This window comes from Lethenteron reissneri, chromosome 22 (assembly GCF_015708825.2).
Source record: "Lethenteron reissneri isolate LAM-NWPU_2019-01 chromosome 22, ASM1570882v1, whole genome shotgun sequence".
Classification (NCBI taxonomy): Eukaryota; Metazoa; Chordata; class Hyperoartia; order Petromyzontiformes; family Petromyzontidae; genus Lethenteron; species Lethenteron reissneri.
In genome coordinates, this window is record NC_083800.1 from 7,850,488 (window position 1) to 7,874,940 (window position 24,453).

At 45.0% G+C, this 24,453-nt stretch overlaps 1 protein-coding gene across 1 annotated transcript in view; it reads right to left on the reverse strand.

The window, feature by feature from the left end:
* Positions 1-24,453, reverse strand: part of LOC133345589 (exocyst complex component 6B-like) — a 149,707-nt gene that overhangs the window by 107,305 nt on the left and 17,949 nt on the right. Inside the window, 7 exon segments of the mRNA XM_061556498.1 lie at positions 335-403; positions 8,822-9,016; positions 17,679-17,753; positions 17,755-17,884; positions 20,130-20,175; positions 22,275-22,365; positions 23,063-23,110. Coding sequence (XP_061412482.1) covers positions 335-403; positions 8,822-9,016; positions 17,679-17,753; positions 17,755-17,884; positions 20,130-20,175; positions 22,275-22,365; positions 23,063-23,110 — 654 coding nt within the window.

Genomic DNA, 24,453 nt, shown 5'->3' on the forward strand with positions numbered 1-24,453 from the left:
TCCACGCATTATTGACGCTGACATTGGCACGCAGGTGACCTTTGCGCGTGAAACACGAGTTAGGCGACGTCATTTCAGGTTTTTGGACATTAAGTGGCACCCACATAATATTCTCATTCCGGGTAAAATTACTGTTGCAAGAAGTGAGCCCCTCGCCAAAAAAAAAAAGCAAGCCACAGAACGAATTTCGTGAAGCGAAGCTGCTTCGACGTCTTTCAGTGCGGCCATTTATTTGGTCACGCACATCTGACATCGCGGCGGCGGCGTCGGCGCGGCATCGGGCAGGGTTCATTAGGGGCACCGCGACGCGGCCGAGTTTAGAGAAGGTTCCTACCAGCACGGTGTAGATGTGCAAGCAGCGATAGACTGGCGAGAAGTCAACAAGGTCCTGCGCATTCAGCACCTGCAAGAGAGAGATAACAACGCATTAGCAGTGTCACGTTACAGGAGGAGCCGGCACATGCTAATACACACAATCGCCACCACTGCCTTCTACCACAATCAATCCACCGCTGGATGAAGGCCCCTGCCCCCCAAGCTTTCACCATCTCTGATAGTTCTGCGACGTAAGCCATCTCTAGCGTGAGTGCACACGAGACGATTTCATCGCTCAATTTTCACGATGGACGTCCTCTCGGGCGCGTACCCTCCTTTGGATGCCACTCCGTCTTTAGTCTCGACCACCGGCCATTGTCCCTCCCGATTACTTATTAAATAAAATACAGCAAAAGACATATTGGCTATACATTTGTTAGTGTTGGTTGTGTAACCATATGTAAAACAAAGTGTCAGGCAAATCCATCAACGAATGAATCAAAGTATTTCATTACAGCAGACAACAAGAATCGTTGGCAAGAAAAACACGGATGAATGTCTACTTTGTAAGAAAGCTTAATTCATTTGCGCCTGTTGTGAAGGAGTAAGTGGTTCAATCAACATAGCACCTGTGGATGTTATTACCAAAATATATTTTTTCTGGTATTGTACTGCCAAGGCGCAGCATTTACATGGCATTTTAAAGCACAACATATCAAGAGCAATGTAATCCTTATGAAGTGGCCGATTAGGTCAAGGATCAGAGCAGTGACTGCTACACATCATTAAACCAGGTTCTCAAGTATAGTAGTGGATGGTCTATCAGCCTGCTCAACAATGAATGCACCCAAATAAAACATTATATTAATTACTCTTTGGTTCTTTCGGTAAAGTCACATAGGTATAAAATAAAATAAATCACAACGTTTCGGGCGCAACACAAGCGTCCGTCATCAGGTGGGAAAGGATTTTTTTTCTACCTACGTGACTTTACCGAAAGAACCAGAGTATGGATTCCTGCAGTCACGAAAGGCTCAAATCATAATATGAATTGTTATATTTTAAATATTTTGTATTATTCTAGATTTGCAACTTAAAAAATATATAGTTTAAATCCACAGGCATCAGACCCTCTTTAAAATGCATAAACAGGTGAACATTTTGAGTAATAATAATTCAATTGGAGTGATTTCAGTAGTAGTTCTGTGATGCCAACTTCTAGACCCATGTGAGACGTCAACGTCTAGACACAGGGCGATGCACTGCTCGGGGTTGTTTCAAGACGTAATGCCGATAATAAAATGTACAAAAGTAAAAATAAATTGGGCCTATTTGCAAAGTTAATTATGATCATTGTCACCATGTGACTGGCAAATGAAGCCGCATCCTTGCAAATTGCCAACAGCTTGTAGTCCAGTGCAAGTACAATCCATCTCATTCCCGTGTGACTCCATTTTATCGCTCGCCCCATCTCCAGGGCCGTCCAAAGGGAGGGTGCGGGGCCCGGGGGAAATCCCACCTTGTGGGGCCCCCCAACGCCGTCCAACTAAACCGGAGGTATTACATCTGACACCGTGACGTCGAAATGTGGGCCCCCCCATAGCACGGGGCCCGGGGCGGTCGCCCCGATTCGCCGGACACTAAGGGACGGCTCAACCCGTCTCCCATTCGGCTGATGCCTCGTGCACGTTCAATCACTCGGCTACGAATCCATCGTCAGCTGTGAGCCTCAACTTTTCAATTGCAAGTTTCCAATAACAATCGGCTGTTAGAGTAAAAAAATCGAGAGATAAAAATACACTTCTCCAGATCGATGTGATATATCTCTGAAATACATTTTATGATGTATTGCAAAGATAACAATCTGTGGTGGTTATCCTGGTAAATATTCACAAAAAGTAAACGGATTTTTTTTAATATATATAATTGCTTTTATTAAAATAAATGCTGAGATAAATAGCTCCCGTTCCAGTATGCAAAAGAAGTCTATACTTTAGGGAAAATTAGTGATATTTTATCTTCATTCCTCCGAGATGATAATAGCTATGGGCTTACGGACATGGAAAACATGGGATTTACCGGCAATGAAAGCTGCATAATCACTGCGACTTGGCGAGCTAGGAGAGAGGAAGGTTTGAGAATGTAGCTGAATCAGACCAACAGCTGGCACACTTGTTAGCTTTACACATGTGCTGGTGTCAATTGTCGAGGGCAGGGTGCCCCGAGAATTAAACGCACACTCGTATGATGATGCGCTTTAATAAATGCACAATAACGTAGACATTAATATGTAAGCAACATTATTCGGCACTCCGAAGATATGTCTTAAAGTGATTAAAAACATCCCATTTGTAAATAAGGCTTATACTATCAGAAATAATGCAATGCAAAGTTGGTTTGATAACGGGACGTTGAAGCATTTCATTTTCTGATTGCAGTACATGGAGATGTATGGCCCTCTTGACCATCCACTGGTAGAGAATCCTCCAGACAGCATGTGGGTCCGATGCCATGAGCTCCTGATGTCTTCACTTGTTGAAAGTTGATCAATGTCTCTTTTTAAACATGGATAAGCATTGTTGGCTACGTACGGTGCAAAGAAAGTTCACCATACATACAATCATGATTGTCGCAACATGTGCCCATGCGAGGTGTTGAGGCCTTAGGGAGGCCTTCAACCAGCAGCGAACAGTTTTCGGGCTCAAGAGGATGAACAGCTCAGCTGTACAAGAAGAGGACAACCCCACGACAAAACTAGAAAATGTTACGGCGGTGAAACTTTCTTCACGAACGGTTTTCACGCATCAACTTTGCCCCTAACAGCACCACATGGCGGTGGATTACTGTCACAGTGGCAGGTAAGGGACATTGGCAAAGCTCTTAAGCACGCGCCAGTTGTGAAGAAAAACCGTGTCCTCTACTGCACCTGAGCATAAACACACCTTGATACCAGTGCATGCCAGCAATACTGACATGTTGGGCAGCCGGCCAACATATTTGCATTAAAAGCCACGTTATGAAAAGAAAAAAGAAAAAAAAGAACAAATTTTTTTTTAAACGTCACTGACAATATTTGATCACTTCTCACTATAACCAACCATAACACAGGCCCCGAAAATATTTGCAAAAAAAAAGAATTTTCGCTAAAGATAATAAATGCGTATCCATCTTTCAATATTCGCAACTTAAGCCATAAACGCAGCGCGCCGTGACATTGTGACGGTTTTTTTTTCGCCAAACAAGATCCGAACGGGAGACAGTGGAACATTATTTTCAAACGAAAGCCAAACAAACCCCGAGCAATGTATGCGTTTCTGCACGTTGCACCACTTAGCAGTGAAAACAAACACGACGCTGCCAAATTGGACGGGGGGGCCATGATGCTGGCGCGCCTGGGAGCCTACTTTTAGTAACGCACGGCCAGAACGCATCTGTACGAGCGATTACGTGAAACGCGATAAGAGGTCGGAACGATGGAACACACAGGCAGGCAAGGCAAGGCATGCACACTTAAATAATAATAATAAAACAATTCGCTAGAAACACTTTGTCTCATGGTCTATTAGACTAAATATCCTAAAAAAACGATCATGACCTTTGCCATAGATAATGCGTAGCGAGCGTGCGTGCGGAGAGGTGGCGGCAGAAAGGTTAACACACCGCGCTACGGGCCCATTGATCTTAGTCCGATTGCCGACCACGTGAATCGAGTGATATTTGAACCAGTTCTGGAACTTTCCTCGGTTGACTCGGTCATAAATGAGTACGTGATGCGATGTGTTACCAACAGCACTGGGGAAACAAAGGCAGACAGACGTAGTTCTGGCCAAATCGACGTGCTCATGCAACGTGCTCGCGAACAGAACTCGGCTAGACAGAGCGTGTTGAAGGCTTACACAGGGGATTTTTGTCTTTGTATATTTCTAAAAACATTTGGCATTGTGAGTGTGATGGCATTGTGGCTTATTTGACTTAAATGGTTCTGTAGGAAACCGAGCATATTATCTTCTGGACAAAGCAAGCCACCCTGAGCAAAGTGTGAACTTACAATTTTGTCCGCTTCATGCGATCCATCTTTACAAACACCTCATGAACTGATTGTTAAGCATGCAACGAGGTAATCTAATCGATTAAAGTGAAATCCTAAGCTCGCGGTAAAAATATTCAATTGTGCGATGAAGAATGCGTTATACGTAGCCTGTGCAAATTACGTGAACATTTTACAGTTAAGCCAATAAAGTGAACGATACTGAAGGTCAAGATGGAACTAACAAGAAGCAACGCCAAGGAGATGGTAAAAATTAGACAAATAATTTGACTGCTGCATTCAATTGTGACCACTGCTCATAAAAATGTATCAAATCACCAGGGAGGTGAAGCAATACATGGCAACTTATTACTTAAATAAACACATTTATGAGTCTAACGACCTGAACTTGATTCCCGGTCACAACTATCACCAGTGCCAAGTGCTCTTTAAACCAGACCTATCCCCCCCCCCTTCACCAAGCCACACTGACCAGGGTGGTGAAATATGGCCGAACGAGCTGTACAACTGACACGGCGTGGAGAGACCTTCATGCAGTCGTGGAATGGCAAAGGACTGTGTACGACTATTATTATTATTACACATTATGTAAACCTTGCGCAAGGCAAAACTACGTGCCCATTGCAAACGTGAGCAGTCAACCAGCAAAGCACATCCCACACTCCGGGCATTCTGGAGCCCTCGATTTTCCCAGACGTGGGATGATGTGGCCGACTGCCTATGCACGATCGGTGGTGGTATCCAGATGGTATTGAGAATAACTTGTTCCGTTTTTGTGGTGCATTAAACCAAAGAAAAGCGCTTTCTTTTCTTTCCCCGAAGCGCGCTTGCACCCCGGCTCAACCGCCCCGTTTACGAGTTTCACGTCTGCGGCCAACGGGGTTGCACCCTGATATCCAGCGGGCACGCAATAAGAAAAAAACTCCGAGAGATAAGTTGGCCAAAAAAGCACGGGCAGCAGCAGCAGCAACAACAACAAAAAAAGAGAGAGAGGCAGACTCCAGAAAGTCACCGCTTTATCTGATGGACCTGAACGTGACCTCGGAGCAAAGCGCGTCAGAGATGGACGAGATAACTCGAAAATTACACGGACGGGACAGGAGGTTTCATATGGCCGACAACTCTCATCCCGTTCCAGCACGTCTGTCCTCATCAGTGTATAAACATAGGGGGGTGCAGCCCGAGGTCAGACGCGGCTGTAACGTACACACGGCCTCTTACTAACCCCCATAAATACTAACAAAAAAGAAATACCCATTTGCTTAACCCGGCGGACGAACCAACAGAGGAGGGCACCGCCGGGGGTTCGACAGAAAAAAAATAAACGCACCGCCTTTAAATAACCGCACGTTCCAAGAAACACCAAAACGCGACCGTTTGCTTAACCTTGAGCAATGTGGTCAAAATAAATTCAAGGATTTTTTTGTTAAATTCGTATAAAGAGTAACCCTTTATGGAAGAGCGTATAAACACAGACGTTTAAATGTCACTCTTGAAAGAGGCTGCACAATATTAGTGCTGTGAAGAGCCATGGTTCAACCGTTCTCATAAATAAACCACGTTTTTCCATCGCAAAGGCCTTTTGCAGAATTTCAGCAGCAGCAAATGCACGCATGTATCTTTTTAACATGGCAATAAGTGGAATAACACGAGTTTCCCTGGCGTTGTTTGTTATTTATCGCACTTGAGTCGAAAATACGCACGAAAACGCCTTTTCATTGGCAGCACATTTTTATTTACTGTGCATTGTACGCGGCCATCAAGTTGAACGGGAAGGACGCCTAGAAGTGCAAGGAAACGCTCGCCACATGGGGGCCTTACAAAAATGTAATTTACGCCATCTCATAAAACTCTGCCCGAAGCGATGTGTACGACCGCAATGACAGCGCAAATTTTCTGCACAATGCGAACAGATTACTGACCTCTGCGCAACCCAGCTCGCGCTCGGAACCTGCACCTCGCACGCAAGGCCGCCGTGTGGCCAGAGAAGTTGTCATCGGTGCGGAATCGGCACGACGGAGCCGAGATTACCAGGGCTCTTTTGTGGCAACCGTGGCCTCGGAGTGACCTCATGGAAATCAGCCTAAAGTACTCAACTCTTTACCCCTGCTATTACAAGCACTTCAAACGAATATGCCACGGCAGTGGGAGCTTTACACGCTTTGATAAAAATCTGGCTGCACCCCGTGTGGCGTTCGCTGTTGTACAACACACAAGTGAATTTATTGAGTGAAAATTGCAGCGATATATGTATAGGGTTACGAGAAAATTGGCACGCGGCCACAACCATCGGCTTTGTGCCGCCGCTGGAATGATTAGTTTTTAGGCGCTTGTTTAAATCAATAGAGTATATGTTTGGTAACAAAACTACTCCAGCTGGGCTTCATGGATGTTGTTTTTTGTTGTAGTAAAATGTTAATATAGCGTGCTATTCGAGAAATCGTTGAATTGGGACGGCAAGTGAGTGGCACATGGTTCGCATGTGCCACTCGTGCAAGTACATTTATCACAATTGAGTTTTTTGTGTGTCAAATAAAGTTGTGAATACTTGTGAACAAGATATACTGATGCTACAAATCAACACGAAAACTTTGTTAACCCATATGTGAAGACATCAAGAATGATAATTAAATTAAAAGATGAAGATAGAAACAAACCGTTTTTTTTGCTTGCCAATGTACGTGACGGAAATACGTCCCTTTTAAATCGGCAATCAATACTTGCTCCAAAATAATAAACTGTTTGTGAACGATGTCACAGGAATTTTACATCTACTTTAGCGGATCAAAGGCTTTGGTAATTCCTTGCAGCTATAGAAAATTAACCATAAATTGTATGCAAACTGGAATGCACGGTAAGTCATAGCTTAACACGATTCTTATATTCGAGAACACTTTTCGCACAATGCGGAATGCGCACCGTTATAAGGCGGTTTCTGAGCAGTCGACGACAATTTACTTTCTTGAGCTGCGTGGCTGAGCGGCACAACAATACAGTACGCGGAATGATACAGTACGCAGCATACTCTCATCTCAATTCTTTGTCCTGCCATGGGATGACTGCAGGCTGAAACAGTCCAAATGTGATTCAGTAAAGTAATTCCTCCCTTAACGCGGTTTGTCACTCAATGGGGCACTTTTAAGGAATGCATCTACCATATTCAACAAGGGATTACTGTTTTTAATTAATGGCTCACTGGTGAGTATGATGGCCACTGGACTACCAAGCTACCCCAAACTGCATGACTGTAGGACAGTGTTCTTCATTGCAAGGCTTGCGGGCCACTGGCGGCCCCTGTTGGCCTTTTGTGCGGCCCCTGACAATACACAACACGTGAACACACCCCATCATGCTGTCAAACCCAATGGTTTCAAATGTGTGGCAGCCCTCATACCGATGTCTTAGAGTGGCCCCCCTATGAAAATTAGATGAGGAACACTGTTGTATAACAGAACACGGGAACCCACCCTATGCGTGCCATGTATGAGTAATCACCCATTAATCTAGATTTTACGTTTTCGTGACTGCAGGGATCCATATTCTTTGGTTCTTTCGGTACAGTCACGTAGGTCTCAAATACAATAAATTCAATCACATGATTTAATTTATTTGATTTTATACCTACGTGACTTTCCCTAAAGAACCAAAGAATAATAGAGCACCCATTAATTTGTGTGGGTCTCCTCTGCGTGATCAGGTTTTCCTGCCCAATGCTCAACACGCCCGTGCGTGGCAGATTTCAAAATCTAGGCAATGTCTGAGCCTGGTGAGTTACTTGGATGGGAAGGCTGCCTCTCAAATGCCAAACTCTCATTTAAAGCACTGGCAAAACATTTTAATAAAATGACCCTTCTAAACCTTATTTGAGACTCAGTGACTCTTTCCTGGGTAAATAAATGAGCGTTGTCTGTTTTCAAAGGAGGTGGGGAAAAAGCAAGGATTCACAGTGGGAGTGGTGGCCACACCGAAGTCAAGCGATTCACGGAAAGCTTGAGCTCATTTAGAGACGTTAACCATCTTGTGCATTCCAACTGAAACTGGGAACCTTCACGTGGAAGCTTCTTGCCGCCTCAAACTCCAGCGTGCCAGAATTTTCCTCTCAACTAAGTTTGTGTTGTGTGGTTTACCCATGTTTGGATGTCAGTTTTGTAAAGTACAACGTCGAACATTCGACTCGATCTTGACCGAGATATTGGCGGCTATATAAAGGCTATATAAAAAGGTCAGATTTGTGAACATCTATGGAAAATGACAGTCATGACAGTCACACTGCTTGAACATGACAGAATGCTTCACTGTGCTTTAGAAGTGAATGCATGCGAGAAGGTTTGTACTTGTGAATGTTACACTGCGCACCGGGTACGGCCGGTTCAACGGCCACGGTAGGAAACTCGACGTTGCACTGCAATACAAAGGCAGACACAAGAAAATGTGAAGTTCACCGAACCGGCCACCCACCTCTTCCTCGAGCTCCTCTTCCTCCTCCTCCTCGTCCTCGTCCAGGATGCCCGAGTCCTGCTCGGACGCGGGACTGTTCCCGGCCGGCTCGGCGTCCGAGCCGGGCCCGGCGGCCTCCCTGCCGCGACCTCTCTGGGCTTCCGCGCTCTTCTGCCGCTGGTGCACGGCGCTGTCCAGGCTCCGCTGGCTCTGAGCCTACAACGGACATGCGCGCGTCATTTAATTCGGGTTCGTGACAGTCGCCGACAGCCGCGACCGATCCTCGTGGTGCCACGGTGCGGGAATCCATCCAGCTGGTGCACACGAGTCGATTTCATCAATTCTAGATTTGAAGCTTTCGTGACTGCAAGGATTCATATTCTTAGGTTAATTCGGTAAAGTCACGTAAGTAAAAAATTAAAATTAACAAAAGTAAAATAAAAATAAAATAAAAATCACGACGTTTCGGAGGCAACATCACTACGTTCCCAAAGCGGACGTCTTCCTGGGCAAACTTCCTCCCACAGCCACCACTCCATCGTCAGTCTCGACCATGGGCGATCATCGCTTCGAGCGACGCGTCCTACCCAAGCTCACTTTCTTAACGGTCGATATAATGGGCGCCAAGGTGGCGAGATGTTAACTACCTCGCCTGGTAAACGGAGGTCGTGGGTTCGATCTCGGCCCTGACACCTGCATATCTGGATTTTGCATGTCTCTCTTTTCCACGTCATAAGCCACTTTGTTGAGCCATTATTTGTGGCCAGGTCGCTTTTGAAAAAGAGCTATATAGCTCAGTGGGCCTTACCTGGTAAAATAACAATTGTTCATAGTTTTAATATCTAAAAATTTTTGCTTGTGTTCTCATCCATGTGCGCCTCTTTCTGGCTCTCAGCATCTCCCAAACACTCGTCTCTCTATACATGTTTGTTATTCAGCTTTTATTTAATTTATTTTGTCATTTCCCGTGTCTAGATCATGTCAGAGCACGATAAATGTGCAGATTAAAAACTATTTTTTTGGAGCCACATTGCTTTTCATTTTCAAGTTGAGATTTCCAAAAGTGCCCCAACCTGCTCCCATTTGCCTCTGTATCCTATAATGTTTTGATCTGTTTTCAATAATTTCCATAGGAATAAATATTCTAGATCTATACAACGGAAGATATATATTGCAGGGATACAACTAGAAAATACATACCTCGGACAATTGCTGAAGGTAAATTAACGACTGAAAAATCCTATACGGGACATATACATACATTTAATAAGAGATAAATTGTTCCAAAAAACATATTCCAAACACACACCAAGTTTCGCTATCGTACGATCATTCCTTCATAGTCACAGTGAAACCGTTTCCCTCCCACCCCACCCCCTCCCACAGCCGTATGTCTTGACACTTATAACCTCTCCTTGGACCATTAAACAGTTAAAATTTTTGTACACTGTAGCACAAAATGATGTTGTCAAGTCGATTATTATGGAACTGCAGCCATAACGACGAAAGGTGTTAACAGCACCGTGTCTCAGAGTTCGAGTGTCAACGTAGATCCGTTCTCAACGGCCAGCGTGTTGTGATACGCTCGGTTTAAAAATATTCATTAAAAGAGCGATAACCCCGGGTTCACGACGCTCGCTGCGACGAAGCTCTTGGTGCGGTGCGGCGTCCTCGTTGAGTCCGGACGATAGCTCTGACTGATTGTCATCGTGGCACGTGATATGACGGCGACGATGGGATTAGGCCTATTAGGCTCTAACCCCTATAACGAGACGGGAATGGCATGGCGAAATGTTCAATGCACTCCCGGCCCAGTGACCCGGGTTCGAAAAACATCAGTACCGCCATCGCCCACGAAATAATATGGGCCATCGCTACAAAAACACTCAGGGTAATACAATATCCAACGGCGTTATTATCCAGAAAAGCGAGTTCTCGGAGCAGTTTTGTTCGTGTGAAAATTATCTGCAGTACTGTACTTTGTGTAATACTGAAATAACCGGCTGTTAGACTGTAGCTAAAAGGTCAGTCCGCTGTGGCATTTACGTCAAGTGCTTAAGTAGCTCGTAAAGATTGCGATGTGCTACCATGCAATCAGCTGTTAGACGTCTTATGTCTCTCTCCCTTTGTCAATCCAATTCTGAAAGAAGCCATCACCCCCCACACTTGTTAATATAGGAATTTGTTTGAATATACTTCAACAACCTACTCGGTACTAGCCGGTGAAAGGGGAACCCGGGACAGCGTCAGATATCACTCGCCACCTATGCAAGGCGGGACCAGGAATCGAACTCGGGTCAGCATTTGTAACGTAGCGCACCGACCACTATGCCAAGGTTCCACCCCAGCTGTTAACATGCTGGTTATAATTCAACAGGTAGGCGAAATTCAATCTAGATGATAACAGCTCTGAACTTTTGACAAGCTTCACTAGTTTAGTGACCCACAGTGACACCAGCACTCAAAAGTCAAAAGTACAATTTGTCATGAAGTCTGCGTAAACCAGTTTGTTTTACATCAGGCGGGAGAAGACAGCAGCAGTAATGAGTCACATCCCACCTGCACACCCAAGTGCAGAATTGTGCAAGTGAGGATTAAGAGAGCAAAGTTAGAGTGCGCACAACGTCCTGAATGAGAAATCCGATAGAGCTACGCACACACACATATATATAAAGTGCTTGTACAAACGTAGACCTCTGAAAGCCACCGACGGATCCCCTGACCAACCCTCGAACCGATCCAACGATCCTCTGAATGTTCCTCGGATTCCACCCTCGGGAGTCCCTGCGTGCAAGCCGCATCAGAACACCGCACGATAGACGCAACCATCTCCGAGGCCGACGGAGAATTAAGAATGGCTCGCAGTGCAACTGTGGTCACCAATCTCAAACCGTGGACCGCATAGTAACGCCACTGCCCGCTCCGATCATTGACCGTCAGGGTTTCAGATTTCACCAGGTCACTCGCGAATCCGTCCAAGCACTGGCTCACTCACCGTCACGACCATATATACGTTACCGAACAACTCTCCCGCCATACGAAAGAAAGAATAAGATTTTGTTGGTCAGTCAGTCTGTTTAATGTATCTTTATTAGCGGAACTTTTAATTACCGTATCCAAAAATATTTCTGACGAATACATTCAAAATCGAGATTCAGTGACGAGTGCATTTGCTTGATTGAAAATTATTTTAAGTTCGAAAGAAACTCAGTTTTTTTATCGCACCCTTTTGTGGAAATTGTACATATTATTTTTTTCATTAACGCCAATGTGTGTTAAAGACAGCGATCGTATCAACAGAAGTAATTCTGACAATCATAATGGCCGCTGCGGTTTAACCCGCTGCAGTTCCCGTCACTGTAATCACTCGGCGACAGAAAACTAAACCTCGCCGATGCCTTGCCGGGCAAGCGGCGGTCGATCGCCGTGCGCTCGGCGAGCGCTGCACGCGAGGCGTGTGGATGCTGACGCGCGGCGTCGTCCAATACGAGGATCGTCGCAACTTTGCGGAGATAAATGTAAAAAGTGCGAATGCAGCATTCGACAACGTCAATCCGATGTTTAAGTTAGGTGTGGATAATAAAGCCATTGGCGTAACTTACCGCAACGCGCCGCAAAATCGCATCATGCAAATACACGAGGCGCGCATATTTAAGGTCACGCCGTGAAATCCCCTGATACGCTTTTTTGTTAAACGCTGTGTCATTTGTTCATTAATTAAGCAAGTAAATTGAGGATTTACGTAATGAGCACAATTGTGTAATAGAAGAGCTTTGAATACATTTTCATACCGTGTATCGCTAACTGAATTGTAAAACCTGCCAGCGATTATTGACATTTGGTTGTGTGATAGGCAAAGAAAAATATTTCCTACACTACAAATTTGATGTACATAGCACCTAAATGTATCTATTTGATTCTTAAAACTGAAGGATATTCCTCAATCGTTATAAAAAAAAGATGATGTAATTTTTGGTTAAGTTACTAAAATAAGTTTTACTCTTCTCGTATTTTCTACATATAAAATAAAAACATTTCTCACAGCAATGTTTTAAATAATACAAAAGACAAATTCCCCGTATAGCCTTTAACAGACTGTGAGGGCAAGTGCTGTTAGCGAGCAGCTATGAACGCTGGAACGGTATACAAGGGGGTAGGTTGCCAGCACCACGCCCGACCGCCTTTGTCTCCCTAGTAGCAATGCTTACACAACGCACCAGGTACTCATTTTAGGCTGCGTTTACCTAGCGGAGAGGCCTAAGACCGGTTCAGATAATTTGGCCGTGAGCGGGAGTCCAACTCAGGTCACTGGCTTCGTAGCACAGTGCCCTAACCTCTACACTATCACTCCCCACTTTATATATACACACACACACACAAAGAACACAGTGGGGCATCTACTTCTCAGCATGAAATGGTGATAAATTGTGCGCAGGAATGCTGGTCATGAACTCTGTGAAGTCCACGTGAATGTAATCAAGTGGAATATCAGCGAGGAATGTTTTGTCTTTCGTTGCTGCTTTACTTTTATCTCGTCACAGAGACAATGGCGATGCGAGAGCAGACAAAGCCGCAGGTGCGTGGGTATCACTGGGGCTGCGCGTTTATACCGTGTGCCGCGCAAAAAGGAAAAAAGCAAAGTCCGTAACCAGGGAACGTCGGGTTTAAACCGCTGTGAACTTGACACTGCGGCACGGAACCAAAACCTGTGTGCGTTTTTCAAGCACTAAACAAAAACACGAGCTTGGGTTTAAAAGAGCAAAGCGGGGGGGGGGGGGGGGGACATGAAAGGCGACGCAACAGGTGTACGAATCCATGCCTAACGAATGTCCGCCCCAACCCCCGCCGTCTCCGTTTCCCCGACCCTTCTATCGCCTTTTCCCACCGACGTTATCGCCCGCGAAGAATTGTTCCCCCGTGTCACGCAGAGGCCAGACCTATTTACGTCTTGCTTGCTTGCCTGCCTGCCTGCCTGCCCGCCCGCCTGCATACCACAAAGTTCGTTTTACCCACAGTTTGACCCCGAAGTGCGATGTGCTCGCCCTGTTGATGCTCCGCATCTCGTGGCCTCTGCTCACTTATTCGCGCCCGCGTTCAGGCCGGGGCGGCACTCGCGACAACGCTCGTAAAGCTGCCCGGGTAAATTCTGGCGTTCTGTATTTATCGAGTCTCACGTGTGTGTGTGTGCGTGGTTCACTTGTCGGAGCGTGTGGGCGTGTGTGTGGGTGTGTGGTGTGTGTGGGCGCACGTGTGTGTAGGGATTTGTTGGGTGTGTACGTGCGTGCGTGCATTTCTGCACGTTCAACTGGAAATGTATTAATTAATGACGTATTGTTACATATTATAAACCCGTCATTAAAACAGCACCTTGCAATATAGGGAATGGCATTTAAATACACATAAAAACATTAAATAACCTTTCATAATTTTCTTCATGCACTGCATCAGCGGGCAGCCATGGTGCAGTGGTTTGCGCATTTGGCTAAAGACCCAGACGATATGACGACCAAAGTTCGATGCCCAGGCATGGCGAACATCGCTGGCGAGCGATAATCTAACCAGTCTTGGTAACCGCCTTCTCTAACCCGCACTGACCGGCATGAAGGATGGGCAAACAACTTTCGCAACCTCTACGGCATGGGGAGGCCATCATCTAGCAGTGGCTTTATAACGGGCAGTAAATTACAATTTATGATTTATCTTTGCACTGCTTTATGCAGTTTGGCAGTGTTTTCAAATGTGTTCAACAGGGACAAAACAGTACAGCCTACATATCTGTCGTACTGCATATCAACCTCAGTGGTATTTAATGCCTTGGACGGTGACATGGCCTTAGCAGTAATGCATTCGCCACTTGTTGCAGAGGCTCATGGTTCGGAGAAAGCGAGTACCCTGGTTAATACTGAAGCAGAAGATTAGTGGTGGATACAGTCACATTTGCAATTGCGAATTGTAACTTTGATCCTGAGTTGTGTAACGATAGTTCCAAGTGAATGGGCCATTTTATTGAGGGACAACTGCTGTGTGGTGTTATTTTAGTGTGGCCTGCGACTGTTTTGTTGTTGTTTTTGCGGCCTTTCCCAAGGTTAATAAAGCGGACTTATATGAACGATTTATTATTTATTTACTTATATTTCGTTACTTGCTTATCATTTTCTCTATTTTGCACTTTCATCCTTTTTTGGTTTTGTTTACTGTTGTAACTTGCTGACCCCGTCCATATAGGACACCGGTGAAAAATAGCTTCATAGCCCATCGGATTCCTCAAGTCTAAATGAAGATTCCGAATCTGCATACCGCAGGTGTAATGACTGATAATACTGCGTGCCATCTACTACACAGTGGACGTTAAAGATCTCCTGCCATTGTCCGCAAGAGAAGGCCAAGCAGGATACAAAATTGCTAAATTCTAAGCTTACCCAAAAATTACACAATTGGGATTATACGTAGTAATTATCGCCCCCCTAACGCCAGACGAATGCCCCTGGTCACTGCGTATAGTGCATGCATAGGTGACCACTATGCATAAAACACCAAGTTTCAGGCTGCGTCATGCTACATTATAGGCAGCAGAGTTCAATGCAGCAACATCTATTTTAGTACAATTCTCCCACATCTATGCTCCCCACCTCCACCAACCCGCACTGGCCAGCACGGTGAGGTATGGTCAAACAACTCCCACGACTCCCGTTGCAGCGTGGGCCAAGCAGTGTACATGCATGCCACAATCTCAAAGGCCAATGCAGATCAAATGTAAACATTTCATGCAACCGACCTCAAGTGAAAAGTTACGCCGACATTAAAATTTGACGCTGCATTGCAGCCCTGCACTTCTGTTGAAGATCGCAACCAAATGAACCGAGGCGTAAAACATGTTACGTGCAAGCCCAACAACAAAGTAGTTGTGCTATACAGTACTGTGGCGCCCTCTGCTGACCAAGAAAGCCTTCAAAGTGCACGCTCCTGCTCCGAAAGGAGTCCATGTCCTAACGCTCCTGCTGGCTCACACCACCATGGTGCAAATTCAGCAATTAAGCGTGAGCTCGTGGCGATTTAACCAACACGGTCTTGTGGTATTATCGTCCACTCGGCAACAGCAGTAGCAGCAACGGCGCACAATGACCACGCTAAGCTTCACCACGATACAAAATATATCTGGATTATAATCCAGATAAAAATCTGGATTATAATCCAATAATTAATGGAGATGACTGGAGATGACTTTCAAACAGCCTGCCCCTGAAGTCACCCTGTTCGTTTTTTTGTTGGTGCTAAGCAAAAATATCTCCTCCTCCTCCGCAGCAGCTCAGAAAATCTGCACGCCCCCACAAAAATCGCAGCGGCCAGTTCCAAGCGGTGCAGCTGTTTGACCTTTTGCAATGGAATCACCAGTAGGTGGACGTCATGCTACACACACGTCGAACCGCCGAGCCCGGACTCCCACCTCCTCGCGTCGGTAACAGGAGCGCAAGCAGAGAGCCCTTTCACATCTGGATACGCATCACTGGAGCGTTCACACAGGCTGTGGCTGAGCCGGTTGTGTTTGGATACAAAAACCGGAGCAGAATACGGTGCTGAATTTTCACATGCCGGTTGCTTCTCTCCGCACCCAAAACTTGTGTGGCACGTGGTCTTAGTCCCCTTGGGCATACGAGGCACCTAAAGCGACTTCCAGTCCTCTGAGGGTGGTCGTACGTCTTATTATGTTCGATCCCTCCTTTGGCAGCCATTCCATCACCAGTACGTTATAGCATTGGTTTAATAGGCTTACAGCTTGCTGATGAGAGTCGGTTCAGGGTGTTTCCTTGCTGAAAACTAAATTCTTTAGCGATCGACACAGATGCCTGTCCATCTATTAAGTGCTTATTTTATTAAATATTAGAAATTCACCCCAAGCCATGTTGATGCATAACCTGTGGCCTAACCCGGCAACTTTTTGACATTTCACATGCCCTCAAAGTGAGGCCAGGAGCCGCATGGAGGCAAATTGCAAATGTTTTTTTATGTGTGTGCAAGCCACTCCCCACTGTGGGTGGTAGATACGCGGCATCAACGCGTGTTCAGGCGTATGTGCATCGTGCATGCACGGACAGGTATGTATCACGCATGCGAGCATGTGATGACTATGCCGTATATACGTGAAATAAACGTGGCACGAATGTGTGCAGGTGCGTGTGCATTACGTATGACGCGCGTGTCTAAACAGCTTTTGTTCGGCCAGGATCGAGGGGGCTAAACGGGCGAGGCACAGGGCTAAAGAAGAGATAGAGTGATGTGGTACAGGAGGACGTGGAGCTGAGTGGACTTGCTGATGACTGGTACCAGTGGTGTCAAGATCGGCCTTTGTGGAGGAGGCTCATGAAGGACGCTACTGGGCAGTTGGAGGCAGTCGCCCTCCAACAACAACGGAGGGCAGAGGAGCGACGCTCACAACGAGTAGAGCGCCAGGGTGGCTAAAGCACAGCAAGTTAGCACAGTAGGGGGCACAGGTGGTGCATCAGCCAGTTATCTCGGTCATCTCGGCCAGTCGACCCATGGCACCTGGGTCTGCCCAGTGACCTCCTGCCAGCGGGCATTCGACACTTCACATGGCCTCAAGGTGCACATGGCCTGGCACAAGCGTCGTAGTGACGTCACCGCCACTTAGTGGCGAATGGCGGTTGTTGTTGTTGTAAGGGGAGCAGTGGTATATTGATTTGCGCTACAAGCTCGGCGACCCGAGTTAAATTCCTGCTCATGCCAAATACCAGTGATGATTAATTAACCAGTCCTTGGCCTCCGTTAGGTCGATGAAGCCTCAAATGAGTATCTGGTACAATTGCTGCGTATGTGCAGTGTGTGCACGCGTGCACATGCACGTGCTGCCCTGCCCACGTGCCTGCTTCATGGCCATCTGGCCGATCTTGTCCGAGTGCTTGCGGATGCTCTCCAGGAAGTCGTTGAGGTCGGACATAGGAGACGTCGCGAATCTCCTGGCGCAGTCGGGGCAGCGTGTCGAGCATGAGGCGCGAGAAGCGGTACTGGGACACGAGTGGCAGGTACTCCTGCTCCAGCACGTCCAGCATCTTCAGCGCCGGGTAGTACCTGCGCACGCGTGCAGAACCCGCGACTTTTGCTCACTGCACTTCACACGGAGGTTGTTTTTTTTGTACACGTAGACTTTCGCAACCAATATTATCCATAATAATTAAGAGCAAAACGGGAAGACTTCTTCACAATTCTGAATAATTTCCTGATGAGACTGGTTGTAATTAATCATCAGCGAAACGTCGTACTCCAATTGTAAATATGGTGGGTTTACTCTCTAACACCACCCGACATAGCCAATTAGTAGTGTTTGTCACGTAAACAAAACACGCCAATTCGCTAGCACACCGGTGTGTTGGAGAGTAAATTGTAAACGTTGTGGGTTTACTCACCAACACACTGGTGTGCTAAACTAGTAACTAATTGATAATTGTTTTTTTACCCTTCTATCTGGCAACAAAACTGACACCTTTTTTACGAGGAGTCATGTTTGCATAGACCACAATACCTGCAGTCATAATGCAAACAAAAAACATAACTCTGATAATGTATGCACTGTTCTTGAAGTTGATTGGTCCACACCCGAGAGAGCTTTCCTTAGAGCCTAGTCTCACATGGGTTGGACCAGATGACGCCAAAAAGTGTCAGTTTTGTTGCCAGATAGAAGGGTAAAAAAAACAATTATCATATTTTTTACTGGCAAATGAGGTTCCAATGGTAGTAACTAATTGTCACGTTTTTTGTTTACGTGGCAAACCTGACTAATTGGCTGTGTCGGGTGGTGGTGGGTTTAAGGACACGTTTATATTTACGCGATTCAACCCAAAAACAACTTAATGCAGCAGTTTTTAATTTCACTAATTTTATCATGTTCATACTATCGGCAGCGTGTAATGTGACGAAGCATTTCATTCGGAACTCTCACGGAGCAGGTGCATCACCCTGTGTTGTAGAAAATTATCTGCATGAGGCCGTACCACAGAACTGCTTCTAAAATCTCTTCAAGTGACTTCTTATCAACAGCCCCTGCTCAGCATTGCACATTTTCCCAATTCTAAGATGAAAATACACTTTCAAAGTCACACAGCTACGTGCAAATTCAGACGGTGACCCGCACAAAGTGTCCCTCTTTCAATTAACGGCGCAAGTCCCTTCTGACAGGTCATACTCAGAGTCAAGAAATTGATGATGCAGGTTTAGAAGCTACAACCCTAAAATTGAAGACAAAACATAATGTGAACCCCACTTGCTCCACAGACGTTCAATTACTCATGCAGCCCACGGCTGCTTTGCCAAGTGAACCATAAAGTGCTTTAACTTGGTGCATTGCAATAAGCCCAACCAGCTTTTACTAAAGTCTGTACAGTATTCCTGTATCCCCCGCCAACACAAATGCATTCTGCTCTTAAGTCACTGCAAAACCCGCACGCCAGATAACATTGCAACGATGACTCAAGGCATATGGTGATGCCTTTTACAGTACTTCAACAAACCCTGTTGACATTAAAATTAAAAACTTCAGCTACAATTGCACAAGTAAATTCAAGAGGGAAGATAGTGTATGAATTCGTCTTGCTTAATGTTTACTTTGAGCGTTGTATAACTTATTATTTAAGTTGACAAACTTTGGTATTTTTCTTGGGTAACCTGGTGATCTAAAATGTTTGCCACCACACGAAGACGAAATTCTATTGGTACAGGACCCAGACCTCGACTGACCTGGCCAGAAACACAATAACCCCTCCTCAAACCCATTTCCAGCTCTTAATTTCTTCATGGTGTTATTTTTATTAATCAAGAGCCCCGGACAAAGCACGAGCGATGGGGAGAGGGGAGTACAGACATTCCGTGGACAATTAGTCCGAGGACAGGTGCACACGGGGCAGGGAACAGGGAAGGTGGCTGGACTCACTGCCCTACTCGTCTAAGGGCACCGTTTGGGAAAGTGGTATTTTCAGGGTGGGGAGGAAGGATTAAGGAAGGGGGGGGGGGGGATTGCAGCCCTTAAACTGCTTCGTAGGAGGAGCAGGGGCACAGCGATGAGCAAGAAGCACTATGAACCTGGTCCCCGAGTTCGATTCCCGGCCATGGCTAACGTGAGTGTAGAGTGAATTCTGGACCGGTTCTGGGTCAGTCTCTTCACCGACCCACACCGAGCAGCGTGGATAGATGCGGATCAAACAACCCCCATAACCGACGCGACACGGTGAGGCCTTCATCCAGAAGTGGGCTGCCAAAGGCACGTAAGTTATTGTGATTAATTATTTTTGAAGTAGTAACCACAGTTATTGAATTGACTTACCTTTTTGCTTTCATTTGCTCTTTAAGCTTGCTGTACATTTCCAATACTGAAAATAAATATAAAGGCATTCAATGTCTATTACAGTGGTGAAAAAAATCAACAATTCTAAGAAAAAGAATAACAAAAATCGATAATAAACTTCAGTTTTATGAAGACGGATTTTAAAGAGGCATCTTTTGACACAAATGTGATTTCATTAAATAAAAAACAAAGTGCTCGGCAAAGGCAAATACAACGAACAAATAAAACACACGAGCCAGTGGTCATAGCAGCTTTAAGCTAATATGCTCTAACTTTCAACAAACAAAGAGTGAACTTCAGCTGACCCACTAAAAGCTTGTTTTCTGTCACGACGAACAGGCAACAACAAGCTTGTCACTGGTGAAGATGCCATGGCGCAGCTTATTTACTGTTGGTCTATTTACCGGCCACAAGGTCAGTGCATTTCCTGTCCATCAAGCGGCAGTTCTTCTATTCGCCAAATTTTCTAAGACCTCGATGCTATGTTTAAATGAGTCATATTTTTAAAAACTTTTTTTTGAACACGCTTTTATGAAATGTACTAGTAATGGAAGAAGTCCACGACTCCAGGAAGTGGCCCCGAAGCTTGCCATAACGTCAATTACAGCCAACGTCAGTTTACTGTGGACAATTAGACCCAAGCCGAAAAACATAACAAAAAAAAGATTGTTTAAAATGTTTTATTTTTTATGATAGAATATAGTATTGTCATGATTATGACATAAGTATACCAAATTTAGCATTCTCAGGAAGAACGTAATCAACCAGGTAGGGTGTTGACTGTCATATTATCCGACTCTCTGTTGTATTACATTACATTTCTAAGTATACCAGATTTGTGTTTCTATTTCATTTATACCTGATGATGATTGCTTGTGTTGCAATCGAAACGTCGTATGCTAGTATTTAATTTATTATTTTATCTTTATACGTGACTTTACCGAAAGAACCAAAGAGTAATTCCTGAAGTCACGAAAGCTCCAAATTAAGTTTTTTTATAAGTATACCAAGTTTGCAGTCGATACCACATTGGGAAATGGGTTAAAATTTTGTTACAAGATTTGAGGATACAACAACGCCAACAACAACAACAGACAGAGTGAGTTAAATGAAAGCGTGTAAAAATAATGGGTCATCCACTACATTGGATGGAATGAAAATTGTCACGTAAAAATGTTACCGCCCATCATAAAACACGGCCAGACAAGGTGTAATTTCAGTACTTTGGAAACTAGGGTTAGTGGATCGTGCAGAGAATTGTGAAACTCTCAATCATGCTAGGTTGCGGGGGGGGGGGGGGGGGTGCGTGAAATGGTGGTACACCACGTGGATTCTTGAATGCATGTGTGTGGAACTTTTTGTCAGTCGCTCATATAACTAGCCTTGCTCTAGGTACTCAGGTTTTATCCAACATGCCAAATGCTCATGAATGAAAGTGGCAGAACAACCCAAATTCAGAACATGAAGCCTTTATTAGTATTATTAATCGCATACATTTTATTAAAATAACAGATTAATAAGTTATTTTCATTAAATTCCTGGGGTTTTTTTGAATGGCACTTATTTCATTTAAAATATTTAATCGTTATACGAATGACTGCTGCTGCACAGCAGCACCTATTTAACAACGTAGCTGACCAAATCAATCGTCATCTTAAGCATAAAATTATTCTTTGTTTTATAACTATAAAACCTTCCCTCCTTGAATACCAACTGGCCAGCACGTAAGCAATGCCTAACCTATCACCACCAAAACAACCAAAGACCTCACTTTAATCGATACCTACTTGAGCAGAGCAAACAGCTGGCAAAAGTAAACGAAAAAGCCCGTCAAGTCACTCAAATTAATCAGCCACTCTCTCCCATCCCGGGCCCTAATTGCAAAGCAAACTTACAGAGCAACGTCCAAAAAAAAAAAAACCTCCCTTCTGTTTTTTTTTCGATCGATATCCCTGGCGGCAGCGGCGCAGCAGCAGCAACAACGCGGCTCATTCAACGCCTTATCGCTGCGGCCGCCCATTAAAGGGTGCCGTTACCTTGATTCTTGACCTTCCATCGGCAGCCACTGGTTTACGCTCAAGATAGCCCAGCAACACCACAGGTGTGCCCCCCCCCCCCGCTCACCGGGCAGGCAGAGGTTGAGTTTGTCGACCGTGGTGGCGATGTTCCGCTGCTGGACTCGACACCGCGTCAGCTCCTCCATCTCTGTCACGAGCTGCGGGGGTCACATCCCCATTGCACGTGGCAGCCTCACGGTGGGCAGGAATGCCACTACTTTACAGGCTCGGCGCTAGCTTTCTGTCCACGTGTGCATGCGTGTGTAAGGGGCATCACTTTCCTACCTAAGCGGCCATAGACTGTAATGTCCATTGGGTGACAATGAAAACCAGAATTTTAATATTCACAGCTGGAATAAAGTCAAGTAAAGTGTAAAACCAATTTAGCTACGATGGGGTTTTTTCTACTGCAATCATTGGTGATTGAGATGAGATCATCAACTCGCTACACTTGAGAACAGGTTTAATCACAGGCAACCGGCAACATTCAAACCCAGAATCTCAGTGGTGCCAGCTCAAGACACTGACCTCTGAGCCACCCGGTGACCTCCCATTGGCATATTTTTTTTACTGTTTTCACCTAAAAATGTTTTAAAATCCATGGCCCAAAATGTCACTTTAAAACAAATAATGTCAGCTCCAATAACAATGTTGGCAAGCTAATTCAAGTGCTCATTCTTTATTTTCAAAGTATAAATAACTTGTATTAGAAAAACAACATTTAAGTGTCACGTTAGAGGGTTCACCAAGTCAATGGGTCTACGAGAAACAGTATCGTTTACGTCTCTAAAACTAAAGAAAAAGTGTGTTAATGGCCGTGTATAATGCAAGGAAGTTGATAAATCCTTATCCTACCTCCTTTCCAGTTTCCTGCAGTTGCTTATTGGTGGCAACGACTTGACACTGCAAGGAAATCGGAATGTCAAACAATCTACCCATATTTCCCTTTCATTTCCAAGTGACCTTTTACAACAGGCAACATAATTTTAGCAGAGAGCACATGGTTTACACAATGAAACCCAGAATCAATCACAGAAGACTGCATAAAAATAGCTGCGTGCAAAAACAAGCTTATTTAAAGATGCATACATCAGGCATGAAACGACGCCCATTCATCAACTACATTTGATCCTTACGCTCACGGAACATGTATCGAATTGTGGGTGCGATAATATATTATTTACCATTCACCCAAATCAAATGGAAACAGTGAGCTAATTTTGATTTAAAGCTTTCGTGACTGCAGGGATTCATATTCTTGGTTCTTTCGGTAAAGTCACGTAGAAGGGAAATAGTAAAATAATACAAACAATAAAACAATAAAAATTCTCACGACGTTTCGACTGCAACACAAGCAATCATCATCAGGTGTGAAATCCATGTGTTTTATATTTGTATTATTTTATTATTTCCCTTCTATGTGACTTTAACGAAAGAACGAAGAATATGGTGAGCTAATTGTTAAGACGATAGAAAGATCCATTCGTCCATGAGTCCACTCGCCCATACCATCTGAAGTGGTATCACTTTAGCGGTTGCCATTTATCGACGTTGCCAAAAACAGTGAATTCTATGATAACCATTTGAAATTAGTGGATTATCATCTAATTAACGATTATTAGGCGTATAAATAAATAAGTATTACAAATGTTTGGTTACCTTGTGTGGTACCAAATCTGCTCTAGTCCATGGATGACATCGTCGTACTATACGCCTTCACCAACCCGCACTGACCAGCATGGCGTTGAGTGGGGTCAAACAGCAGCGTGGGGAGGTCGTCATCCAGCAGTGGATTGACAAAAGGGCACTTAATATACATGCGCATATAGCTGCATGTGACGTGTATTAAACACTGCTAATACTAACCCGTGTAGTGACATGTGCTCAACAAAAAGATGACCGGTGAACATGATTAGTGGGTCAGTGGCAATTCAGCCCTCCCAATGATTGTACGAATTGTTTGTCTACAGCACGAGCCAAAAAGACCCCCCATATAGCCTTAACAGTCTGTTAGGGCAAGTGACGTTAGTAAGCACCTATGAAGGCCAGCACAGCACACAAAGAGGTAGGTGGCCAGCAATGTTTACGCACAGCACCAGGTACTAATTTGAGGCCGAGTCGACCCAGGGGAGGCCCAGGACCAGTTCAAATTATTCTCCACTTGTTATTGGTCGTGAGCAGGAAACGAACTCGGGTCACCGGGTTTGTAGCGCAACACACACATGACGCGCGCAAAAACACACACA